The sequence below is a fragment of the Aspergillus sydowii genome (assembly GCF_001890705.1).
Source record: "Aspergillus sydowii CBS 593.65 unplaced genomic scaffold ASPSYscaffold_1, whole genome shotgun sequence".
Taxonomy (NCBI): Eukaryota; Fungi; Ascomycota; class Eurotiomycetes; order Eurotiales; family Aspergillaceae; genus Aspergillus; species Aspergillus sydowii.
The window spans coordinates 5,184,140-5,198,048 of NW_024467859.1; the positions used below are offsets into that span (position 1 = coordinate 5,184,140).

Sequence of the window (13,909 nt, forward strand, 5' to 3'; positions counted from 1 at the left end):
CGAATCGCTCTGCCCTATTTTGCGCCGGTACAGACGCGAGAGGAAGACTAGCCTTTACTCAGCCCTAACATCCACGATCTAAGGAACCTCGGTTTGTTTTGAAGTCCATTGTAGTTGTTATGTCTGCATCATATGGTTCACATTTGATTTAACAAATCGCATTTAGAATTTTCAGGTCAGGTAATCTTCCTCTGATCCAGGTGTGGTATTTGGGCGGGCCTTCCGTGGGAATTACATTAGATGCATAATTGGATGTTAGTAAGTTATGATATGGCACAAATCATCTACCGGATGCTGTTTGCTACGCTAAAACCGGTCAGCCCTTCTTGGCAACTGCCAGGACTAATTCTGACTAATATCCTAGCTGACGTTCTTCGACTATGCAAGCTGCATATTATATCTTATTAATTATGAACACTGCGTGTGACTGCGTGGAATGGCAGATTGTGGTGATGCATATTATGGGTTTAGTGGATATTACATTTTATTACGGACCTTTTCCTGTCTTTCAAAATGGTGTCTTGAGTTGGTTCCTTATTCATTTCGTTTCTGTTGGTGTGATAGTGACCTTAGTGCTTCACAATACCGCAAAGCGCTTAAATATATATTTACAAAATACCAGCTTAAATAAACAGCATCCGGCAATGTTAGGGTATCCCAAGCTTAAAAACTGAGATTGCATTAGAAGGTCATATAATTGATAACATGGAGTGTCTTTTGCTAATGTCGATTTTGATATACAATGGCCATTAGAGGAGCCTCAGCAAGCTCATCGGGGAATGGGCTTGGTCGTTTAGGCAAGTTCTGCTTGTAGATTCGACCAAATCAATGTACGTAAAACATTAGGAGCACAGGGCATACTTCGTTGTCCGGACAGGGTGGAAATCAGATGGTCGGGCTGGGTTTCACACTATTCTTTAGTTAAACTCTGTACCCGCAATGCTGAACCGCCGCAGGAGGTATCTGTCGAGTCTACATCTATCGAGAGATTTCAATGAGAACGGCAAGTAACAGGGGACGTCGTTGCCCGAGGAGAATAACTGAATACTGTCTCTACCTTTCCATCGAGGACAGTCCGGGCCTGCGCTTTCTCGCGTACCCGTAACCGGCCGATAATCAGATTGACCCCCATGCCCAGCTCCACTCGGAGTGTAAAGATATCGCGCAAGAAGTGCGTCGATTGGCCGTCAACGGTCCCTCAACCTGCGAAAGCTGGCCTCATTATGCGAGCCATTTATGCCGAGGAAAGTGCATCTAGTGGATCCAACCCGCCAGCCCCCATCGTGGCCGAAGGTTAGATGACGCTGGTGCCCAATCGCAGGAATGCCCCCCACTCGACAGCCTGGAGGGAGCGTTGCACTGTGCTCCGGCTGATATCTTGGCCCGTGATGCTCGTATGCATGACCCTTCCACAGAGAGTAGGGATCCCATCCGATTTCACTGTCCGTTCTCGCGCCTCGTGCTCGAGGAGGAGGACCTTGGGGCGACCTCCAGGGTACTCACCCAGGGGGTTTTTGAATATATAAATCGATGGACAGGAGCCCCGTAGCTAGCAGAAGTCTTTTCTTGCTCCTTTTCTGCCTTCGTAGCGCCCAATATGCCACCCCAAACGATGGGAGAAAAACCACAGCGTCTGCCTACGGAGTGCTGGGCCCAGTGCCATTAGTCAAGGCGGCGACTCATCGAAACGCAGTCCGGGACTGCGACTCCTCCCAGTCCAGCATTTACGCCGCTAAGGCCTCGTGGCTGCTCAGTCAAACTTCCAGCTACCCACCGGCGGGAATGTCCGAGTGGATGTGATATCGGCCTGTTGCCTCACAAGGGCATTAAGTCGCGGCTGACTCGCCTGTTAATTTACAACATCACCGAAAATACCTCGACACGACGGTGCCCCCGCTCGGTCCTGCGGGACTTTCCGTCGTCCAGATATGTGATCCTGGCCAGGCTGGATCATCCGACCCGGTTTATGCCACCGCATTGGTCAACGATGGACAAAGGAGCAGGGAGGATGGACGAGATGCTAATCGTGCATCCCACGCTGGAGGCCTCAGGAACAGCATCTTGAGAGGGTATAAATACCCCCTCGAGGACCTCTGTCTCTGCTTTTCTTTCTCATCCACAAGCATTCTCTTCAAATCCCAGTTTATACAGCCACTTTCAAGGTTTTAAACCAAACACCACCAACCAACCTTCAAAATGTCTCCCTGCTCTTGCAACTGCTGCTCCGGCAACTGCAACTCCTGCTCTTGCAGCTCTTGCACCGTGAGTATTTCCTAGCCCCCGGTGACCCCTTGCCGCTAACTAACGAATGGTTGTCCTATAGCACTAAATACGCCCTCTGCCGAGTCGTCTTCTGCCCGTGCCACGGCACCTCAATACAAGGGCAATCTCCGACAAGCGAAGACACATACCTGTTTCCCAGAACGACTACCCGATACCCAACTACGATACTCAGGACGTGATGGAGAATTTGGCCGAATGTTCCGAGATCGATGCTCTCAGAAGACTGAAATGATGAAGGAAACATTTCTCCTACCTGTATTTGATTACTGTACTTAACCCGTCGCTCTTTTGCCAATATAACGTCGACGTTATCAAACATCTTGGTTCCACCAGTAGACTGCGTATTTGTAAAAACCCCCCATGGGTGATACTGAAAGTGTCGCGCCTACCGCAGAGCAGGTGGCGTTAGAACGCTGCGATGGTCCTGTAATTGCTTAGAAATGTACTCTGCTGGGGTGCAGGCAAGTAATGTATAAATTGAAACCATGGCATCACGCCGGCGCTTCGAGAACTGAGGTTGATTTAGGGCTCGGTCCTTACGGGAGGCGCGGCTGTGGGGAAGCTTTGCGTCGAGCTAATGTCCTGTGCACCAGAATAGCAATTAGTCAATGCGCTTGAGGAATGGGGTGCCAGGGCGGCGCCCGACACAGAATCCGATGTCTGAAGCTTACCGAAGTTAATGGAGTGCGACCACTCCACAGCTGTCAAATTGCGTGAGGGGCTTGTACGGTCACTGTTGAAGTTTGTGATCGCCACGAAAAATTTACGGTCGCTTTCGCAATATGCCCAATGCGCGACCGGCCAGCATCATGTGAGGACTGGCCTTGCCTGGGAATCATCAACTGATAAAGGCGATCACGACAAGATAAAACTTCTTCTTAACAGGAAGTAGTAGCTCGAGATGAGAGAAAGCGGCTGTGGGTGCTGAGAGCGTTGGACAATTAACAGAGCGCTTATAACTAACGAATGTTGGCAGCGGCATTCGTCGCGATTCCGTCAATATGTCGCCTCCGCCCCGGCTGCAGTATTCAGAGCCCGTCATCCGTCGGACATGTTCACGTTCACAATCGTTCGTTCATCGGCGGTCGCTGTCTAGTTCACCCTTTGCAGCCCGGACCAAGTTCCAGGTTTTCCCTATGTTGCGGAAACAGGTCATAGCAATCGAGCCGTAGAAATTGTATCCTCTGACAAGGTAATGCGGACATTCCGAAGCCCGGATTCAGGATTGTAATTTTATATGCGGCATCAAGTACTTGTAGTTTAGGGGAACGGAGGTAGAATGGTAGGTGTAGCGCGTCCCATTCAAGTCGACCATCGCATAAGCTGGGCAACGCTGTACAATTTGGATGATGTAAGTCGATACCCATAGAGAGCTAGCAAGAAAGGAGGAACGTGAGATCCTGGTGATTCTGGTTCATCGCTTCAAATGGCCGGTGTAATAGCTGATTGCGTGTATGACGCGGGCAGATTTGAGGCAGAATGTGCGTAATTGGGGCAAGCAGTTGCAAGGAACATCGCTAGCCAATTCAACGCCAGTTCCAGGACCAGGACTGTGTTTGTGTCGGCTAGATATGGGGAGTCAGTTGCCGTCACCGGTGATCAGGCTGTTGTTGAGATGTCGAAAGAGACGGAGCGGTGGTGGTTGAGGCAATCTACCGCGTACCTTGGCCACACGAACGTGGATGAGGCCGAGGGTCGTGTCACTGAGACCATCATTCATGCAGTTTCTCCTCGTCTCAGAGAGTGAGTCGCCGACCGAAAAAAAAGTCATAACCAACGAGTGATTGCCCATCAGCCGATGCTGTGTTCGACGGCGAGATCCTCAATGTGGTGTTGAAGCTCAGTTGAAAATCGGACCGGTGTGCCTGATACCGGTGAGGCTCGAGATGCTTGCGTGCTCCTTCCAAGATTGGCAAGGGCTGGGCGGATGCGGCGAAAGACAAGAGGTGTTGAAAGAGACACGAAATTGAAGTCAGAAATGGAGTTTTTGTTGTTGAGGACCTTGGTGCCCGCTCTCTGCTCTCGACGCGTTAGTGACACCCGCAGGTTGTTGGCTTCTGGCCAGCAGCTCACCATCACTGCTATATTGCGCTCTGCAACTTGACAGATCTGTTTAAGGTGGCAATAAGATCTCCATGACGGGAAAATAATTTGAAAAGGTTTCCGCTGACCAGATAGCTTCGGCCTAGAAGACGATGCACCCCCTTCATCCCCCTTACCAACAACAATAACCAAACCAGCCAATTCGCATAACAGGATTTCGGACACATGAAAGCAGAGATGTCGCCCTTTCCACATCAGTTACCCATATTGATTTGGCTGAAGCCTGGAGCGTGAAAGCACCAGCCGTTGGACCCCTTGGGCGAACGAGAAAGAACACCACCAGACTATTTCCGCTGGGCTGCAATGACTGCAATGACGGACAGACGATAAATGTGGTCTGGACGATTTCCTGCAACCCGACATTCACAAGAGGTTAAATCGACACCGGATAGTGGGATGACGGCTGGAAGACTGATGGGAATCCAATAAAATGGAAAGCATTCTCAGCGATCAATCAGCCTGAGGTGGAAAGGGCATAATATATTCGTTCGAAAATGGATTTGAAATGGCAGGAGTGAAACGAGGATGTATACTATACGGTAACCGCCAGGGACGGTTGACGGCAAGGCGCACGAGTTATAGGCCGACGACATTGGGTACAACCGGAAAGGCAGATTCATCTGAGATGACGCATCTTCACGATGGCATGCTTCCAAAAACGGAGAACCGCGGGGTTACTCTTGCTATGGGATCCACAGCCGGTAATCGAAGCCGCCCTGAAGAATAGCGCGACCAGTGGATGATCGTGAGTTAACAATCAATATTCTCTGGGTGGAAATTGTGGCTTCACTACCCCACGATGTGATCTGCACCCAGCCGAGGAAACATCAGATGTCTAACTCCGTCGCGAACGCCTCGAGTTCATCCGGATAGACGGAATCTGGTTGATCATGCAGCGAGAGTACGGGGCGTCTAAAAGCCGACCACCAAGCTATGTTGTGCATAACGCCATACTGTTTACGGCATAGGAAGAGCAAACAGTCGCGCTCTCGTGAACAGACGCCGATCTCACCACGGTCACGCTCGTGTCGACTTGAAAATTCTCATCTTCAGCTGATCACAAAGCGCAATAATGTATCGTTTTAATCGAGAGTTGGCTGCAAGGGGAGTCGAATGGAGCCCAAGAAGCCTTTATTTCCTAGAGGCTTGGAATTATCCGAGTGTGCGCGGACCCCTCCTACTGCCCAAAGGCAGCTGCTGAGACTCACTTCTAGGCGAGCTCTGCGACGGACTGGAATTTCCGCACTGGCATCGTCGATGAAGAGCAGATTGAAGAATGGCTCAACCAGACTGGGGAGTTTTCCACCCCGGTTGCACCTGCTGGGGTTGGCGCCGCCCACGGAGGCATACGACTGCTGGCATGCGACTACACCCTATTCAAAAGAGCATCGGTAAGGATGTCTCGTGAATCATTTGAATTAGTCGAATCGAGGTTCCATCTCCACCCAGCGACGTTGCACTCGTTGGAGGTGGCCGGCGGTACCTTTTCGCGACATTTCGGTAGTGACACGGACGGGGATTGGACATGTTGGCATCCTTCCTGAATAGATGTCAGAACGAGTGTGGACAGCTGACGGACATAGCAATCATTCTGAAAGTACCGCAAAAGTTCGAAATTGGCAACCACATGCTTTCGCTCACACATCATACAAATTCGCGCTGGACAACAGCTTTACTCGCGGGCGAGTCGATTGTTGAAGCGCTGCCGCTGCCCTATGCTCAGCATACGGCTCCGGAGACGCTCGGATGGGTTTCCTCGTGCTCTATAATCCGCGAATATCTAATTCGTTCTCCGAGTCTATGGAACTACCCCCTCACAGTGCCATGTATTATCCTGACTGATCACTTGCGCCGGTTGCAATTATACTCCGCCAAGGATCTTACGCAGAGAGTAATGGCCATAGAGGAACAGCTTGGAGTAACGCGAGTTGGAAGAAGGGGCAATGGGCCAATCTACCGCAGCGTAAGGGGGATCATGGGCATCGAGGGAAGACCGGTGCAAAGAACTCAAGCGGAGCATCTCACAGTTGAAATAAATACGGTGGTAACAAGGGTGCGTTTCACGTCTGCGGCTCCAAAGTGGAATCATGAAGCATCTGTGATGATCATTGGCCTTGCAAAAGAGTTCTCGGGACTCATGCACCAAGTGCCTAATTCAGACGATGAAATCATAGGCTTGTTGGAACATAATATCAACATCGCAAGGTCGCTTGAGGATCATGTCCTTGGACTCCAGAAACGATTGGAACTGCAACTGAACGTGGTATGTGACATACCAGCCGGACCAAGTGCCCATCTAATCAACTGCAGCTATACAGTTTCGTGGCCCAAACAGATAACAGACTGAACGCACGTCTTGCCGCGACAGCTGGAAAGGACAGCACATCAATGAAGATATTGGCATTCATCACCACCATCTTTCTTCCAGGGACTTTTGTTGCGGTGCGTGGCTCTACGCTTTCCCTGCTGGTATACTAATTAAGCAATAGACTCTGTTTTCAATGAATATGTTCAATTGGGAAGACCAGGGATCGGACAGGACTGTCTCATCTAAGTTCTGGATCTATTGGGCGGTTGCAGCTCCTCTCACGGTAGTAACCCTCGGCGGATGGGGTCTATGGTGGAGTTTCGAAAAACATCGATATGATGAGCACCTAGAAAGCACTGTAAAAAGAGCAGGAGAAGTGAAACAGCCGCCGTGGTGGCAAAGGCTGCTACGAGTTCGGGAGACTTCCCGCCCTGAGGAATACAAATTTCCAGAGATACCCGGGGAAAGTGTCAGACAACGTGCACGAGCTGAACGACCGGAGCGCAGAGCCAGTAGATCGCGGCGATAGCTTTGTTGATATTTTCGGATGAATCTGATTGCTCGGCGCTTTCTACCCCGCTCGCTCCGAATGAGGTAAGTCTTCAACTGCGCCGGGTTTATCGCCGTCTCTCCAACATCGCCTTGCCTTACATTGAGCAACTGACGGAGTTTGGAAATCGTCATGGCCATACCAGCCCAACAAGCAAACGCCTACCTGGAGGATTTCCAGCAGCGATACGAATCTAGGAACCCCAAATCCAAGGTACAACACGAGCGAGCAGCCAGGCACTTACCAGGCGGAAACACGAGATCTGTGTTACATGGCACCCCATTTCCATTATGCATGGCGAGTGGACAAGGGAATAGACTTGTGGATATTGATGGGCATGAGTACGTTATATCTACCGTGGTACAGACTAAGTATTCATTCGGTATAGATACCACGATTTCATAGGCGACATGACCGCTGGGCTGTACGGACACTCCCATCCTCTTATTTCCGAGACTATATCGTCGACACTAGCCGGTGTTGGGATGAACATGGGAGCAACATCTGTTGCCGAAGCGCAATTTGCTGAAGCCATATCTGACCGGTTTTCCAACATTGACCAGGTACGGTTTTGTAATTCCGGGACGGAAGCGAATCTGTACGCGTTGAGTGTCGCGCGACAGGTTACTGGTCGACGCAAGGTAATCGTCTTCGAGGGCGCGTATCATGGGGGCGTGCTCTCGTTCGCGCATGGTGTTGCGCCGAATAGCGTCGATAGAGAAGACTGGATTGTTGGCCAGTACAACGATAGAGAGGGCGTTGTTGACTTGATTGCTGAGAATAAACATGTTGCAGCAGCAGTTTTGGTCGAGCCAATGCAAGGAGCGGGCGGATGCATTCCAGGAACGGCAGAGTTTCTCCACGCTATTCAAGAGACAGCCAAGGAGAATGGGATTGTTCTCATCCTTGATGAGGTGATGACCTCGCGCCTCTCGCCGGGGGGTCTGCAGTCGGCCATTTTACACCCAACACGCGGTATTCCACTCGCGCCAGATCTTACAACTCTCGGTAAATGGATTGGTGGTGGACTGAGTATTGGTGCCTTTGGTGGTCGGCGAGATTTGATGTCAGTTTATGACCCACGTACCTCCAGCATCCAACATTCGGGGACATTCAACAACAATACTCTTACCATGAACGTTGGATATAAAGCAATGACTTCGATCTATACAGACGAAGCCTGCACCGCATTAAATGCACTGGGAGATTACTTTCGCGCGAGTCTGCAGAAAGTGGCCACGGGGACTAAGTTGGCCGTTACGGGTGTTGGCTCGGTGATGACCGTCCACTTTCTACGCACAGGAGGACGGAACCGGGTATCTCGAATTCATGGCATAGAAATCGACCCTCAAAGTGCGGAGGCGGCACTTCGCGACCTTTTCTGGCTCTACTTGGTCGAGCGTGGGTTCTGGATCGCTCGTCGTGGAATGATCAGTCTCATTCTCGGGACGAGCAAAGAGGAAGTGGATCATCTTGTTGAAGCCATAAAGCAGTTCCTAGAGGAGTTTCAGGATGTTCTTGCTGCGGAGTAGCTTCTTCTCGTGTTATCTTTGTGAATAATGCTCACTGGCCCGACTCTCTGGCCCGATTATCAGCTAATTATCCATCATCGTAACATTTATCCACACTTGGGTTTGCCAGAAAACTTATGAGATCTGACCATGACCGACAACGCCATTGGATAGTCAATGCCTCGAAGGTTGACGTCTGCTGTAACGATCACCTCGACCCAGGCAACAACGGGCTCACACAGCGGCTTCCCATCAGGGCCGAACATCAGGGCCGAACATCATCGAGAATCCACCCCCAGGAGTGTTAGGGATAGAGTTCTCAGTCAGGTTCTTCTTCTCGAGGTTCACCTCAGTAAGGACCTGGGACGCCATAAGCACAAAGCACTACCATTCAATTGCCATAAACTTGCTCGCCCGATAGCTCCCCTTTCCAGTTTCATGATACAACCAGCTAGTCTTTGCAGAGTCGAGCATGTCAATTCCGGCGGCTAGCTGGCGACATGGATTTGCACATCTTGCCAATATGCGTAGTACCACAGCGACGGCTGCAAACACGCCCAGCAATTGAGACCGCCAGACTGGCTCTGCCTGTACGGCTCCTGTGCGAACCGTTGGCGAAATCATGGTACCTGTAGTGGACTTATAATTGCTGAAGTGCCTGAGGTTCACGCGAAGCCATTACTGAACGGACGTCTTGATAATGTGTATATGCTCCGCCTGGTTGCAAAGTGTTTCCCATCTACTCCAACATGTTCGCGATGTGTTTCCTTCCTTGGTGCCGTGGATCCAGCTGTCCAATCGTAAGATTCTCAGACAGTCGGACTGGGTGGGGTCCATTGAGATTGACTCAGCTGTCTCCTGATTTTGACTGGGAAATGCCTGCAATTCTGTCAATAGGAATACGTACTCGCCAATGAAGCCTGCCCCGAAGCAAAAACAGGGCTGCTGGACATGCAAACGTGAGTGGCCTGTGCTAATTACGCCATCCTGTACGACAACGTTTCTTAGACTCAGACAGGACGCAAAATCGGCTGCGACAAGGCCACCCCATCATGCAATAACTGCCGCCGCTCTGGGCGCGAGTGTCAGGGCTACGGGCTTCGTCTGGTCTGGCCCGATCAGAATGATGGAAGGAGAGCCAGGATATCTCCCACGACGTACAATGGCTACCTGATTGTCTCCAATCGCTCGAGCAGGCAGTTCCTCAACACGACCTTCGATGACCTGCATCAGCCTTGTGGGCTTGGTATATATGATGTTATCAGCCGGGTTACTGCGGCCCACGCCCTTGTTGCCCGGCCGGCTGGGTGTAATTTTATTTATCCTCGAATGCTTGATAACGAGCCCAGCATGATTCAATATTGTGAGCCTTCCTATCTCCAACTGATCAGTGATTAATATGTGCTGATTCGCAGACAAGATGAGAGTCGAATATCCAGCATGATTTCCACGATCGATACGCGAAATGGATTTCGCTCTGAGCTCCTCCCCATGGCTCTCGCGTCCTCCAGCCTGGCCTCGCTGGCCCTGAGAAATGCTATTCTGGCAGTGGCAGTCTTTCACAGGGCTGGAGCAACAGCTGCCCTGCCATTCAAGGCTAAAGCTGTACGCTACCTTTCGTCATCGCTGTCATCAGAAGGGGATAGCGGTGCAGCAATTGTAAACACACAACTTGCTGCGTCGATGATGCTTTGTGTTTATAGCGTACTAAATACCCACATAGAATATGTTAAGTGCGTTGCTGACGATGGACAGGTTTTCGACGAAACAGAGGGCAATTGGTACTTCCACTTGGACGGTGCGAGGGCCATGCTCTATCACCTATCGACCATGTCTGGGGGGACACTTCCGTGTCATTTCCTGTATTCGTGGCTGATATACCATGAGGTACTCGGTGCCTTTACTCAGCCTTTACAGCCTACTCAGCAGGGGATGTCGTCTATTGACTTTTTGACGCACAACGCCGATAAAACCCTGGTAAGTCTGTAGAATCTCATGAGAAGAATTTGACTAATTAGTTGTCAGATAATCGGATCTCTCGGGTGTTCATTAGAAGTCCTCGAAGCCATCCACCGTCTTAATAAAATCCGATGTGTCACCATGGCTGGCCATACCGACATAACAGAGGCCCTGGTCCTAGAAAGAAATCTCGTCACTCTAACACAACGCGTGGAATTCATGGAGACTCCGTCGCAGCTTGAGGACCCTAATTCTCCGAACTATCGCAAGCCCCTTTTAACAGCCGAGCTCTACCGAGTCGCAACCCTATTATACCACCACCGCGTCTACGCAAGCCATCTAGACAGAACCCAAGAGCGACAAATCTACCTGGAACAAGCATTTGATCTCCTATCGCAAATGCACCTCTGCACAAGTCCCTGGCCGTTATTCGTGGTCGCGTCTGAAGCGAACTCCGACGGCGAACGATTGCTCATCCTCCGTATGCTGGACCGAATGGACGAGGCACGCAAGATTGGCAATGTCTTCGTCCTCAGGGATATTATTCAGTCGTTTTGGAAACAGCAGGACCTTGCTGCGGATGGGGATGGCGGTGGTGCACAGCCCAGGTGGTCAGGGTCTTGGGATCTGTTGTTTGGGGAGGGGAAGAGGGCGGTGCCTTGGTTTATTTGATTTTCACTGGCTATGATTACATCTCCTAGCAGGCGTTATCAGGTATAAATAATCATCTTAATCCTTCCGGTTATCCAGTTTATGCCGTCGGCACTTGTGGCCCGCCGGTTCCGTATACTGCAGTCGGACGTTCGGAGAGCACCCCGCTCCCCCCACTCGGTGACGATCAGTATTAACTTATTCCTTCGGAGATTTCCCGGTCGTTCGCACCCCCCGGAAACCCGCGGGATCGCGCTGCTATTCATCCATTGCGTCAATTGCCCACCGGGGATTCCCTGGAGTGCAGAAACCGGCTTTGATGCGGGGTTCGCCAGAAAAGCCAAGGTCCATCGGCTGTTAATGTTATTAAAGCCAAAACGGGCCTCACCATGTCAAAGTACCGCAGCCGAAGCTTAAACACCACACTCCACAATGTATACCCGCGTACTGACCGGCCTATTCTGGTTTGCGAACGCGGTGACCGCTGTGGCACTCCCCCTAGAGCTCCAAATCGAAACAACCAGCGGCCCTGTGCACGGAATCTACAACGACACATACTCAACAGTCCGCGCATTCCTCGGAATCCCATACGCAGAGCCCCCAACAGGGAATCATCGCTTCGCACCCCCGCGGCCAAAATCGCCATCTCCAGGTGACTCCAGCTCTCATCCTATCAATGCATCTGCTTTCTCAGGACCATGCCCGCAGGCGTACCAGCCCAGCAACCAGTCTATCTGGAGTATTCTGCCCTATGAGATTTATAATCCGGCGCAGATGAGCGAGGATTGTCTCTCTGTTAATGTTTGGGCGCCGGCGGTGCAGCGTCTCGGTAGAGAAAAGGATGGAATGGCAGCTGTTATGGTTTTTATCCATGGCGGTGCGTTTACGGAGGGTGCTGGGTCTGTGGGGTTTTATGACGGGTCGAATATTGTGAGGGAACAGGAGGGGGTTATTGTTGTTACGTTCAAGTATTTTTGGCATTATTTCTGGTTTATATTGAAGGGGAAGACTGATTGGTACTAGTTATCGGCTGAATATCTTTGGATTCCCGAATGCGCCTGGGCTGGAGCTATCGGAGCAGAATGTTGGGTTGTTGGATCAGGTATGTATACTTACAGACGTTAGTTGCACCGTGCCTTGTGCTAATAAAACAGCGACTGGCAGTCGAATGGGTTCATAACAATATCGCCAATTTCGGCGGTGATCCAGACCGCATCCTCCTCTTCGGGCAGTCTGCAGGCGCCGCTTCAGTTGATACATATTCTTATGCTGTATGCACTTCTTTCTGTCGTTTTGGAAAGATATTGACCATGTCCCTAGTACCCGGAAGACCCCCTCGTCAGCGCCCTCGTGCTTGAATCAGGCACTAGCGCCATATTAACAAATACGGATACTGCGCATCGCACCTGGAACCAGCTCTCCACCGATCTTAGATGTGGTTCCGGAGCAGCGTCTCTTTCCTGTATGAGGGATGCCCCGTTTGAGGATATCATCGATGCAATGACGGAGGGAGGATACAGCTTCACGCCGGTCTTCGACAATAGGACGTTCTTCTCTGATTATGCGGATAGGGCGAAGCGTGGAAGGCAGGCACATCTCGTAAGTGATTCTTTCAACTTTCTAGTGTTGCTCTGCGCAACTAATACATTCAAATAGCCAACCCTAGGTGGAATAAACGCGCGAGAATGGTCGGCTCAGTTCCCGCTGAATCAATCCTCTATCAACGACACGCAGATGTTTTCGACCTTGTATAGTAGCTTCAGCTGTCCTCTACGGGAGGCTGTTGAGTGAGTCCTCCTCCTCCTCCTCTTCCTCTTCCTCCTACTTGGTGGATGGTTTCTTTGCTGATTCAAGAATGTTAGGCTCCGACTCCATCAAGATATTCCAACGTGGAGGTACGTCTACCACGGGAATTTCACAAACCTCAGCCCAAAGCCCTGGCTGGGTGCATACCATAGCGGTACGTATCAACACATCAACACTTTTAAGGAGAATAGCCCACTTCTAACTAACTAACTCGCTGGTGGTGATAGCCGAGCTGCCGATTCTGTTCGGGACGTATAACTTGACAGACCTGCAACCACGCCCTGATGCGAACGAAATCGCTGTTAGCAAATACATTCAAGGTATGAATGATATGAAGTAGCCCGCAATGAGGATTATATGCAATATCTGACCACACTTTTCTTCAGGTGCCTGGGTCGCCTTTGCGAAAGACCCTGAACATGGCCTTGATCGGTACGGGTGGCCGCAGTTCAGTTTTAACGGTTAGTGAGACCAAATTATCCAGCCTTGGCGTTGGCATAAGGTATAATACTAATACATTGCAGAAGACACACTGATCAACCTGGCCGTCAATAACAAGCCCGGGGACATCCTCGGTTCCGCAGCGGGATGGGATAAGCATTGTACATAGCGGCCTGACTCTCAAAATGGGGAATAGTCTCTGATAGTCTCGTATTTTCGACGAGACCTGTACCAGGTTTATAATATACCTTTTGCATAGTTGCTTCTTCGCGAATTGCAAAATGATCGAGACAAAGA

General features: G+C 50.6%; 2 protein-coding genes across 2 annotated transcripts; one reads left to right on the forward strand and one right to left on the reverse strand.

Moving 5' to 3' along the window:
• Positions 1-3,813: 3,813 nt before the first annotated feature.
• On the reverse strand, positions 3,814-4,736 carry ASPSYDRAFT_379393 (uncharacterized protein). The gene is made up of 2 exons (XM_040845600.1): positions 3,947-4,736; positions 3,814-3,848 (listed from the first exon to the last, which is right to left on the reverse strand). The coding sequence occupies exon 1, from the start codon at positions 4,579-4,581 to the stop codon at positions 4,075-4,077; it is 507 nt and encodes a 168-aa protein (XP_040709075.1). The 5' UTR covers positions 4,582-4,736; the 3' UTR covers positions 3,814-3,848; positions 3,947-4,074.
• A 722-nt stretch (positions 4,737-5,458) lies between these two features.
• Positions 5,459-13,781, forward strand: ASPSYDRAFT_54583 (uncharacterized protein; the record flags this gene model as incomplete). Its single annotated transcript, XM_040848872.1, has 15 exons — positions 5,459-5,548; positions 5,601-5,807; positions 5,996-6,649; positions 6,697-6,828; positions 6,876-7,106; positions 7,416-7,585; positions 7,633-8,758; positions 11,870-12,333; positions 12,389-12,467; positions 12,520-12,636; positions 12,686-12,964; positions 13,022-13,152; positions 13,228-13,325; positions 13,558-13,632; positions 13,696-13,781. 15 exons carry the CDS (start codon positions 5,459-5,461, stop codon positions 13,779-13,781), a joined length of 3,939 nt encoding a protein of 1,312 aa, XP_040709076.1.
• Positions 13,782-13,909: the final 128 nt, after the last annotated feature.